The 12,373-nt window shown below is 41.2% G+C and overlaps 1 protein-coding gene across 1 annotated transcript in view; it reads left to right on the top strand.

Moving 5' to 3' along the window:
- Positions 1 to 12,373, top strand: part of Reps2 (RALBP1 associated Eps domain containing 2) — a gene marked incomplete at its 5' end in the record, with an annotated part of 227,287 nt that overhangs the window by 101,622 nt on the left and 113,292 nt on the right. Inside the window, 3 exon segments of the mRNA XM_005409136.2 lie at positions 5,876 to 6,014; positions 9,390 to 9,453; positions 11,457 to 11,599. Of these exon segments, the coding sequence (XP_005409193.1) occupies positions 5,876 to 6,014; positions 9,390 to 9,453; positions 11,457 to 11,599 (346 nt within the window).

Below are 12,373 nucleotides of genomic sequence, written 5' to 3'. Positions count from 1 at the left end.
GTGGCTCTTAGGGTGTGTGCAAAAATACAGCTTTTCCTGTCTCTGGCTTCTACTTCAGTGCCCTCAGTTCACAAGTAGCCATTTTTCTCTTAGGTGGCTGAATTTTCAGATCTTTATCCAAAGTGATGTGTTGACTATCATGGTCAGTGTTCGGCTGGTTCAGAGGAAATAGTCTCATGCCTCTGGATCCTGCAGGGACGTGGCCCCTAGCTGCTGACAAAGAGGGTGCTGAGCTACTTGGACTGGGTAGCTGTGGGTGATTGCTGCATAGCTTTCTCTCCCTCTTCTCTCTCTCATAGTCCTCCATACTTCTGGGCCTCCTTCTGGCCCAGGTTGCTGATACACCTGTAACTGATCTTCCTGCCTTTGGTCTCTACCACTCCAATCTCCTCAGTGAAGTGATCTTTTTGTAATTTAAAACTCAAATCTGATTATTTGATTGCCCTATTTAATACTTACCCATGGCTCCCTAGTGTCTTCGCGGCACAGTCTGAGCCTGTTATCTCTGGGCCCTGCTGTCTGTCTGGAACAGCTTGAGGCACTAATAACCATGCTGCACTGGCAGCGTATTTTGCCTGTATGTGGCCCAGCGGAGCTACTTTTACGAGATGGCCATTTTCTCCCATGTGTTGATGTCTCTGCAAATGCCATTCCTTTGGCTTGCCTCGCCTTGCCTGTCTTGTGGCACTGCTTCTGCAACTTGCCTGTGCTTGACCTAGAAGGCTTGCTAAATCAGAGTCCTGGGCTCCACTGTCAGGCTTTCTGCCACACTGGTGGTAGGACGTGAGAGGCTGCATTTTTAACAAGTCCCCAGGTGATGTTGATGTAGGTGGGGACCACACTTGGGGTAGTAAAGCTGAATAATACCTTAGCAAAATATTTCTCTTACTGTGTTGAAATTGCTTGTGTGTCTTTCTCCCTCATGGAATCTAAGTTTCCTGGGAAGAAAAATACCTTTCTCCCTCATGGAATCTAAGCTTCCTGGGAAGAATTAGTGTACCCCTAGTGACCAAGGACCTGGGATATTGTTGATGTTCAATAAATACCTTTTGAGGGAATGAATGAGCAGCTCACTGTTTATGCAGTGAAGTTTAAATTGTCTTGTTTCTTGTAGTGGATCAGCTTCCATTTGGAATATGTCAGCTTAATGATCTCCGGAATATTATCTACTCCTTCTACATGCTTTTATCCCTGAAATACTCAGATATGGGACTTGAGAATTCCTATAAAGATCAGACCATAGGTTAAGTATAGAAAGTCAAGGCCTTCCTTTGCTGGATCTCAGACTTTAAAATATAAAATGGATTCTTAGATTTCCTGTCACTAGGAAGAACACATCCTTGAACTTACTCAAGCCTGTCAATAAGTAGACATACTTTTCAGTGTCTGTGATATATCTGATAGGGGACTGCATGTGGGATAAAGTAGTATCTGATATAACTGTAGCCTTCTGTGTTAATACCTGGGTGAAAATTAAAATCATTTGGATAAGAGTCTCTATATTTTTCTCCTCAAAAGCCCAAGTCTTGTTAATGTGAATTTGAAAATAAATCAATTGCTTTTTGCTAAAAAAAAAAAAAAATACCTGGGTGAAGATACTTAAGAATGTTTGAAATGTTCAAACTCTTGGTATTTGCCATTGTTATCCTAAAGGTACAAATTTTTAAAAAGATGCTCAAGTCACTTGACTTACTAATCAATTTAAAATATACATTAATGCCAAGATTGTAGCTCAGTGGTAGAGCACTTGCATAGCATGTATGAGGACGCCTCAGGTTAAATCCTAAGCAGAGCACACATTGTATGCACACACACACACACACACGAAATAAAATACACAGTGAGAAGCAAGGGGAAAGAGATGGGGGTAGTTTAGCACACTTAATGAAAATGATTGAAGGCTCACACTCTGTGTGGGTTACACAGTGTTCATGTGCCCTCTCCTGTTGTTGTAGAACCCTTTTTGATATTGGGGAGTAGGAACTAACTTGCAAGCTTAAGTTTTCTTGAAGAGGAAGAGGAATTCAAGCAGTGAGTGATAAGGAGTGAGCTGGTGGTCCACAGAGGTAGAGTTCTTGCTGGTTCCTGCTCATTCCACCATTATGGGTCTGGCCTAGTTGCTTTGCCTTTGCCTTGCCATCCACTTGTCTGCTTACCATTGACTGCCAGCAGCCTTCCTTATTCCTACTCTATATCGCTTCCCTGGCTGCCTCACAGGCACTGCTATGCTATAGGGGAAAGAAACTCCCAACCTGCTAGATATCTGGTACAAGTTGGTGTTCTCTAAAATTGAAGAATGAATTTTAGGAACAATGGAGGTTAAGAGCAGAATATATTTATTAGGGGAAAGAAAGCTGCTGCCAGATAGAGAGAGAGAGAGAGAGAGAGAGAGAGAGAGAGAGAGAGACAGAGACACAGAGAGACAGAGACAGACAGACAGAAGGGACCTGAGTGGGTTGCCAAGGACCGTGCCTTTCCTAGGGATTTTATACAGCAAAATCACTAAGTGAGGTGGGTCCAAGGTGGGAAAAATGGGAACTCGCAAGGTGAGCATGAGGTGGGCCAGAACTATGGTCATCCAATGAGATTACTAGTATAATTGCTCAGGTAAAATTGATTAAATCGGGATCAAATGAGGAAGCGAGTGATATAGCAAGCAGACATGAATATAGAACAGGGGCTTTTCCTGTAGGGGGTTGGGTTAGTGGCTCTTCCTGGCTTTCTCAAGGTGACTGATAACCTACTTAGAATATCATTTCCTGATGTCCATCCCTAGGGAGGTATGTGGGTGCATTTGTTTCATCTTTTGTCTTGAGGTCTGGCCCACAGCGGAAGTGTCTGTCCCTCCCACAGTTGCAAGGTACCTTGTCTTCCACACTGGCTCCTTCGAGGGCCCAGCCCTATCTAACTGCCTATAATAGTTCTATCTAAGCTGCCTACAACACTAACTGAGTTCCACCTGGCCTTTACGTCATGGCCCTGCTGTGCATCTGTTCAGTTTCTGCTTTTTCTGCTTGTTATCTTTCTATTTCTTATCTGCATCTCTAAAAATGAGCATCTGGTCCAAGTTTTCTTGGGAAGAGCTTTCCATGCCAGAGCACTTCAAAGGCCAGCATTCTGTGTGTGTGCCACACTTACTCTGAGTAGGCGAGACCAAGTGTGTGATGGGGTTTGGGTCCACAAGTGGCTGCTGGCCCCTTCTTGGTAGCACAGTGAGGGGATGGGCAGCAGTGCCCTCTGTTGCAGCTGTGGGCATGGGAGTGGAGAGCCCTCTGGGCAGTGGGGCCTGAGGAATGGGTAGGCCTTGGGTAGGCTGGGAGAAGAGGAAGAGTGTCTTGGGAATAAGGCATAAGCTTGACTCCTAAGGAGGGAGCTGAGAGTGGCGAGGAGGAGGTGGGCTCACACAGGCCTTGAAGGCCGGGTAGAGGAGATGACTGTTTTGTTAGGCAACAGATCATCTCTGTAGGCCTTTAAGAGAGGAATCAATTGCCCTCTCCTGTCCATTCCCGATTCCTGCTGTCAGAACAGACTTGAGATTACTAAGAGGCCACTCATGCTACCTAGGGGTGTGGTGACATGAAGACGAGATAGTGAGCAGGCAGTCACGGAATTGGGGAAAGAGCAGATGTGCACTGACATTAGCAACAACTGGACAGGGCAGCTGTGTTTCCAGGAGGGAAGAGTGTATGGAGGGAGCAGTAGCTTCCGTTTCAGAAGCAGGGAATGCTGCAGGCCAGTGCTGAGCATACAACTTCTGTGCCTTTATTCATGGGAAAGTGGGGGCCGAGCTTTTGAAGCATCTCTGCCCACTTCATTCTCACAGTCGCCCATCCTGGTCTCTCCTGCCTATGCTCAATGTCAGGTCACTTACTTCAGTGCTGTCTGTCAGAGCTGACCTGGAGGACAGTGTTCTGATGAGTTTTCCATGTTATAATCTGACCAGTCATCTACTATAATCCCAGCCCGCTTCCCTCCACTGTATTCTACTTCTGAACCTGTCAGCCAGCTGGGTTCATTGAGAAAGTGCTGCTAGGATGTACCTTTGGAATATGGTGGGAGCATGTTGGATGGAAAGTTTTGTGGTCCGTCAGATGCTCAGCTTGACTTTTAATTTTTTTTTTGCTTTCTTTCTTTATATTGTTTGTTACTAGAACTATAAGTGATTTATGAAAAAATTCAGAAAAATCCAATAAAAACTATGGATATGCAGGAAGGCAACTATGAATAAAGAGATTATAAAAAGAAAGAGGGGCATTATTTGCTGTTTGCAGGGGCTCCCTAACACGCATGGGCAAGTCCCTTAAGCTCTCTGGGAAAAGGATAATACCTCCTGTGTCTACCTCTCAAATGTCTTGAGATACTCAGATGAGGTAGGGGTGTGTGAAATGCTTTGTAAGCGTCAAAGCATGTTGTGAATTTTAGGGACAGCGACTCCCTGGACATTTAAATTCAGTCGAAACTAAGCTAAACTAAATGTAAACATTTGATTTACATTTAGTAGAAACTCAGCTAGTATGAAAGCGATATAGTGATTACTAATGACATATATTGATTCCTAACCACGTAGCTCTCAGCTTCTCTGTGACCTTCCTTCTGACCATCCCGGAGGATCCTGATTCTTTCTTTGAGGAAAAGCCTCTTCACGGTGCAGCCTCACTCAGCACTTTTGCAAACATCCATTCTCCTGGCAGCGTTTTTTGCCATTCTCCCAGAGCACCTGCAGCTCAAGGCCTCAGTTGTCAAAATGATGGATGTTTCACTGCAAAGATGACATCTCAAGGTTATATCACAGCCCCAAATTTTATGGTCTCTTTATTCTGTCCAAAGTGGTGGGGGTCAGGCGTTCTCAGGAAGCTTTAATTTCTGGAATGGTATATGGGGGTGGTTTCTAGGGAGAGTGGGTAGAATACCCTCCCAGTGATTAGTTCCTTGACAGTGTGCTCAGAAGCAGGTAGCTTGATGGCTTTTTGGCAGTAATACCCTGCCCTTTCTTTCCTAGTTTCCTTTTGTCCTAAAGCTCACCCTCTTTGTGTTTACCACTTGGTCTTGTGGAGGTGGCGCTTTGCAGGTAGCCCCTTTGTCTTAAGGTAGGTAGACAAGATGGGACAAAGACCTGGCTCCTCCTCCCTACATAATATTTTTCTTTCCCCAAAACCTAATAGAGCTTTTGTTTTCTCCTGTACTGCTTTCTCTTGTTTTCTGGGCTGTTAAATCTTGACATTGGACATGCTCGCCCTCTAGTGGCAGGTCGGATGCACCCCCTGTTACCCTGATCATCGCGATACCATGACATCTGTTCTCACCGCTCAGTTCTGTTTCTAAGTATTACCGTCTCCCCAACTGCACATGTGGAAAGACAGGGTCAGTGACCTTGAGTTGCCACCCAAGTAGGACCTGAGGACATTGGATTTGTATTGGCACTTTTGACTCCTGGATTTATATAATGTGAATGCAACAGAAAAAAAGAGATCATGCTGTTATAGCTGTTCTAATGGGTTTTGATTATGGTTTAAAAAGAATCTGAAATATTTTTCTGTCTACTCAGCTGATCAGAAGGCATAAAAATGTGGTGTATAGTTGAAGATAAGAATGATTTTTTTACCCTTCATCACATTGGAAATTTTTTATCATTTACCAAGTGTTCAATATTACATGCACAGTCCTGTTAACAACTTTGAGGACTCCAGAAAACTGTAAAGCTTGATGTCTATCTTTCAGTTTGTGTTGCAGTTACATTTTAGTTATGACACAGATAAATTTGTTGCCTTGGGGAAAAATTAAGTATAATGCATAAGAACTTTTATTAGTGTTTAAATTTCCTACTTCAACTCACTACCGGCAGGCACTCTAAGAATATCCTTTTTATTTTGAAAAGTCCTTCTCAGTGGAGCGAGAACTACAAGATAACAACAGCAGTTACCCAGATGAGCCCTGGAGGATAACCGAAGAACAGCGGGAATACTATGTCAACCAGTTCCGGTCCCTCCAGCCGGACCCCAGTTCCTTCATCTCAGGTGAGAACGTGGGGTCGCTGGACATTGTTCTCACACAAGTAGTGGTAAACATCTTGAGAAGACAGTTCACACAAAATGAACGACAACCTTCTGGTATTTCAGTTCGTTTTCCTCTAAGGTGGGATTTCTTATCAAATAGAAATCATGCAGAAAAAAGATGGCAGTGACATTGGGAAAATTACGTTGCTGTTTCAGAAAGGTTAAATGGGAGTTTGGGAGACCCTGGTCTAGACCCCACACCTTATTAGCTGGAGCAGTTCTTCAAATGGTAAGTTGTAGCTCCAATTGAACGGGTGCCTTAAACTGCTTATTCATTATATTACAGCCAGAGCAAGGACAAAGCATAGTCTTCCGAGGAGTTAGTATCACAAATCTCTTGTATCTTGCACACCCTAGAAGGCTAAACTCAGGCTCATTTTCTTTGGCTCAAGTCTTTCTCCTCTGTTTTTTACTGAGAGAAATTAAAATGTAGGAGGAAAATTGGGCAGAATTTTTTCACATGTCAGTCCTTCTGGGCTGTCTCCAGATCTACATATTCCTGTAGAGTTCTCATGTAAAATTCAAGTGGAGAGGAATTGATTTAATTCTTGTGTATGCCTACATTTTACCAGGCTGAAGCTTAAACAAACAGTGAAATAGTAGAGTCTGCAAGAAAAATTCACACAACTTTTGATACTTCAATTTTGAAGAATAACAGTGTGTTCTTGATAATTGTAACCTGACATATTGAAGTGTGGGTTAACACTAGTTTTCTTCTTTAAAATAAGTTGTGTGAGTGAGATACACTTATATAAATAAATGGAAACACGATTTTATGGTTGGTGGTAATAACTTTATTGAAAGTAGAATAGTATAGGTACAACAAATTAATGTTTTCATCATGATTTGAAAACATGAGCAGAATCCTAGATTGTGTGTATCGACCACTTGCTAACCTTACCCTGATCAAGGGAGTTTCTTCCGAACATATACCAAATATATATATATATGTATGTCTATGTTAAAAGTGTTTTTATTGTCTTTTAACTTTTGTGTTCTGCAGAATTTGAAATGTAGGTACAACCAGTGTAGCTGGTATAACAAACTCTTGTTTACCTATCACACAACACCCAGGATTTTGTTTTCCTTCTCAACCTAGATGATTTTTTTTTTTTATTTTAAGGATAAAAGGAGGGAAACATTAACAGACATACAACATTTTACAACATATCACAAGCACAACCTAGATGATTTTTAATTGAAATTGATACACTGTTTCATTTGAAAAATATTTCAAGTATTTCTAAAGTCTTCTTAAAAAGTATAACCACAAGCCATTGGTACATGTGAAAAAAAAAAAAAAAACTCCACAAATTCTTTCGCATCAAGTCTTCATTGCTGAAATTTCCCTGTCTCATAAGTACCTTTTTATGTTTTTAAATGGCTTTATTCCTATTTATTTATTTATTTGTGGTGGTACTGGGGATTGAACCTGGGGAGTGCTGAGCTACACCTGCAGCCGTATTTTATGCATGTATATATATATGTATGTATGTATTTTGAAATAGGATGTTGTGTTGCCCAGGCTGGCCTCGAACTTGCCCTACTGCCTCAGCCTCTGAGTAGCTCAGATTATTGGTATGTACCACCATACTTGGCTCATGAATGCCTTTAAACTTTTTTTTAAAAAAGAAATTGAGAGAATTAAACAAATTAAAAGAAGTTGACATATTGCAAGTAGTCCATGTCTCTTTTTTAAAAGAACCTCTTCATTGATATATGATTCACATACCATGAACTTCACCATTTAAAGTGAGCAGTTCAATAGTTTTATTATATTCACAGAGTATATTCACAATTTAAATGTAGAACATTTTCATTACCAGCCACTGAGTGACCAACGTAGCAGCAGTTATTTGAGCCCTTCCTACCTTGTAGTCCTAAGTAACCAGTCATAGACTTCCTCTCTCTGTGGATTTACGTATTGTAGGCTTTGCTTATAAATGGAATGCCTGTTTTCAGTGGGTGGCAACAGGGCTGGGGTGCGGGTTTCAGGGCACAGTTTGTACTTCCCACACGGTCAGTGTCAAAGTAGGAAGCACTCAGGCTTTCTCCTCAGCTTCCTCCTTTGGTGGCAGCAGCAAAGGCACAACTGAACTTGTTAGCTTTCAGCTTCCTATGGATTTCACCTAACTTTTCTGAGGCGTGGTGCTACTCTCTACAGGCCAACCCAGGTCTCTGTCTGTGGGTTTGTGTATCTAGTGTGCTTGCAAGAAAGGAGAGGCAGGGGGAAATGAAACTTTCACGAGAGGAAGGTGTCTCTGTATGTGTAAAATAGCTGGTCAGCAGGCTTGTATTTGACAGTTCTGACAAATGTTTGAGAAGGTGTTGCAGTGTTGGCCAAGAGTCGTGTATCAACATTATTTCCAGGACACTTTTGGGGAGAGGGCTCATTGGTTTATGGTGTAGTTTGCTTTTGATCCTTGATAATCTATGGAAGGAAAATAAATCTGAATTAGGGCCCAGTATAATCCATTGTTTTAAGGCCATTTAGAAGACTTGTGATTGGCATGGAAAAACTTTTGGCTTTATCAGTTTAGAACAGAGGTTGGAGCTTTGATTGAACTGTTCTTTAGAATAGTTAATTAGAATTGAGGCCTTTGAACTGCGAAACTGTGTTGAGAGCTCAAAGCATAAAAAAGTTGAATATTAGTGAAGACTCACATTCCCAGTGCAGGTGGGACTCTCAGTTACACAGCATTACAGTGGGATGATTGCCTGTCTTCACTTGGTGTAGGTAAATTTACAGCGACTAAAGAAAAATTCCTGGACAAAGTCCTCCAAAAGCTACCAAGAGACCTTAAACGTCACCAAAAATATTTCCCAAGATGTCTGTTAGTGACACCATTGGTTTTAATTTTCTTCTTGCTCATTTTTCTACGATGACTGTACATTACCTTTCCACCTTTTAATGTAAATGCTTAATATATTTTCACTCAAATAATTTTGAAATTTGTCTATTGAACTTTTAGTAAAATTTTGTAATTTTTTTGGTAAGAACAAAGCAGGAATTCATTTATGTGATTTGTATCTGTCATGCAGAATATGTCATTACTTCTTTTGCCCTATTCTAATCTATATATTGTTTTAGAAGCTGTTCATATGTTCCTTGTATTTCTATTTATTTATTGAACCCAATGGTGCTGGAGCTTGAACCCAGGACCTTGCCCACAGTAGGCAAGCCATAGGTTGGTCTTACTTCTGGGATTTTTAGTTGTGTTTATGGCTATATGGTAGAGTTGCTGAATGAAAAAAATGGTGATTAATTTACATATAAAAATAAAATCTTCCCTACCTAAATCATTAATGCTTTATTTAAACAACGGCTTTTGACAGGCTCTGTGGCCAAGAACTTCTTCACCAAGTCGAAGCTTTCCATTCCAGAACTCTCTTATATATGGTGAGTACAATTCTTGCCCATAGTAACATATACCATAATACTCATCCTTTAGCATCTATAAGAGGCTTATTTTTTGAATGGTTTTTTTTGTTTTGTTTTATTTTGTGGTACCAGGGATCGAACTCAGGACCTTGCGCTTGCCAGGCAGGTGCTTGTGCCACTGAGCTAAATCTCCAGCCCTTGAATGAATTTTTTAACTGACTAAGGGAGTGTACAACACAGATTTTTGTTGCTGTAAAGGTTAAATACGTTATCATGTGAAAAGCGCAATCAACAGTACCTAGCACACACTATGCACCATAAGTGTTGACTATTAAAATAATTTCCTAATTATTATCCCCATCTCAGTCCCTTTCGGTCTAGGCAGTGGTGGGCATTGAGACTTTCTGTCTTACATATTTTATTTTTAGATTTTTCTAATAGGGCTGAGACAAATAACTAGAGGACCTTAAAAAGCTATTCTTTATAATGTTTTATAAGGCTAGGTGAACAAAAAGTCCAGGAACATTTTGGAAATAAGTGAAATCTGATTATCCTAGCTGCCTCTTAGCTTCCTAAATTTGGCCAGTGCTTCTCGGCTGGGCCCTAATCCAGCCTTGAGGCTGTAGTGCCCTTGCCGAACCTTGCTGAAGAGCCTGCCATAGCTCTAAGCTCCAGAAGGGCGATGCTGACATGGTCCAGATGGCTCTATTTGCATCTATGAAAATGCTCAGCATCATAAACTCTTGGCTGTGTGCAGGCTAGTTTTTTCCCAAGACTGGGCAGGAGTTCGTCCTCCTATAAATATATCATTAAAACATTGGGATATTTATGTAAAGCTTTTTTCATGAGGATTCACAAAAATTATGATAGGATTTACAATTACAGGTCATGTTTTGTGCATCTTATTGAAAAATTATTTCAGCAACACTCACACATGCCAGTGTATCTGGGATTCTGAACTGGATTTAGGTTCTTTAAACAAAAATTATACTCTGGCACCATTTTTTTTACAACAGTCCTTATATTAGATTTTAAAGCTAGGAAAAAAGAAACTATCATTTTGAAAACAATATACAGCCTGTTTTGGCAGAATTCCAAGCTTTAATATTATGGGCATGAGACTTCCTATCTTTTTTTGTCGAGACAGATTTATGAAGGCCAAATGGTGTTCTTTCCATCAGGCCTTTGAAGCAGTTCCCTGAGGTCTTAGCCTGGGAAGCAGCTGTCTCAGGGCTGGTGCTTTCTAAATTGGAGGAGGAAGAGGGGAGAAGGTGGGGGATGGGGAGGAGGGAGCAGGAGAGCAGGAGGATGTAAAGGGAAGTTATGGAGCTTATTTTCTTTCTAATGGTAGCACCTTTCCAGTATAGCCTCGCGCAAGCCCTGAATCTGCACCTGTCTCGGTACAGGTATCTTTGCCTCTGGACCCTGAGAGATGGAGCTTATGGGCTCTTAGTTCCTTCGGTGAATAGGTTTCTTTTGTGCTGAGTACACAGGTCTGTGCTTTTCAGTGGGAAACAGTGACTGAAGTGAAGATAAGCCTTTTCAAGACTCCCTTTCTTTCTTTTTGTCTTATCTGGTTCCAGCCTTCCCTAGTTGCTAGTTTTATCTTAAAACATACGTCAGTGAATATTTACTGAGATTATTTGTATTTTCCCACGAGGGAATTTTCAAGCAAAGAACAGTTTGCTACAAAAATGTACATGATATAGAAAGTTCAAGGTTTTCCCTCAGAGCTGAGAAATGAAGCATCTATTCACTCCTGTGTTCTGGGTAACTTGCCTAATGACTGGGTCGAAGCCTCCTCTGCCTGTTCCAAGTGATAAGTTGGGCTCTTCACACCATGCAGCCTGCACTTATTGAATGACTGTCCGCTAACTGGGTATATGCAGGCATTGCTTTTCTTTTTATGCGAGAGTTTCTTGTGCCATATTGTCTGTGTTGTAAGACGGAGCCTGGGAATTCTGTCTGCAGGTTTGAGGCTGACTCTCATGGCAGGTACTAATGACATCTTTTATGTCTAGGGAACTTAGTGATGCTGACTGTGACGGAGCCCTGACCCTGCCTGAGTTCTGTGCTGCATTTCATCTCATTGTGGCCCGGAAGAACGGCTACCCACTACCCGAGGGCCTTCCTCCAACTCTGCAACCAGAGTACCTGCAAGCAGGTAAGGCTTCATTGTATATCCTAAATTTCAGACACTTGCCATGGAGGTCTAATTAAGAAGGTTTTATGTTTTAAAATGCTGTCTGGACACTGGAGAGTCTTTGGTATGTGCAGTCATTTTTCTTTAACTTTGATTTTTACAGCTTATAATGTGAATAATAGGGCTCATATGGGTAGGTGTGAATTACTGGTTTTTCTTATGCTGATCCCCTCTGAATGGATTGGAACCAAAGTCACTTACTTACGCTTGTGTGAGAACTATGGAATAAACAAATACTGAACTTCCTAACTGATAAAATATGAAAAGGAAGGTTTATAGAGCCAAGTACAAACTGGGGCATGTCCTAGTGTGGTGATAGCAAACCTTTACAGCTTTCAGTGATAGAAACGCCTGGCTTATGCATGTGTACCATAGGTTTGCCACTACTGTCGCAGTATCTCCAAGTGGCCTTGGCTAGTGGAATGGAGTAGAACTTTTATGCCTAATTGAAAAGTTAAAAATTACGTGCAGTGAAATGTGCACAATGTTGTAATCTTAAATGTACATTCAGTGAATTTTTATATATGTATATATCCATGTAATATAAGAATATATATATAAATAATCATGCCAGCACACCAGATGGTTGAAATGTAACTCTTTTTGTCTTTCTCCTTAATAAAACAGTCATCTCAAAACAAATGTTTTGAACTGTTTGGATAGGAAAGGGTCATGGGAAGTCCAACGTTTGTATGAATTCCTTTGGAAGATTGGAAAGATCAGGAGTACAACTTG

The sequence above is a fragment of the Chinchilla lanigera genome, unplaced genomic scaffold, assembly GCF_000276665.1.
Source record: "Chinchilla lanigera isolate Chin_1 unplaced genomic scaffold, ChiLan1.0 scaffold00118, whole genome shotgun sequence".
NCBI lineage: Eukaryota > Metazoa > Chordata > Mammalia > Rodentia > Chinchillidae > Chinchilla > Chinchilla lanigera.
This window is presented reverse-complemented; position numbering and strand designations above follow the sequence as displayed.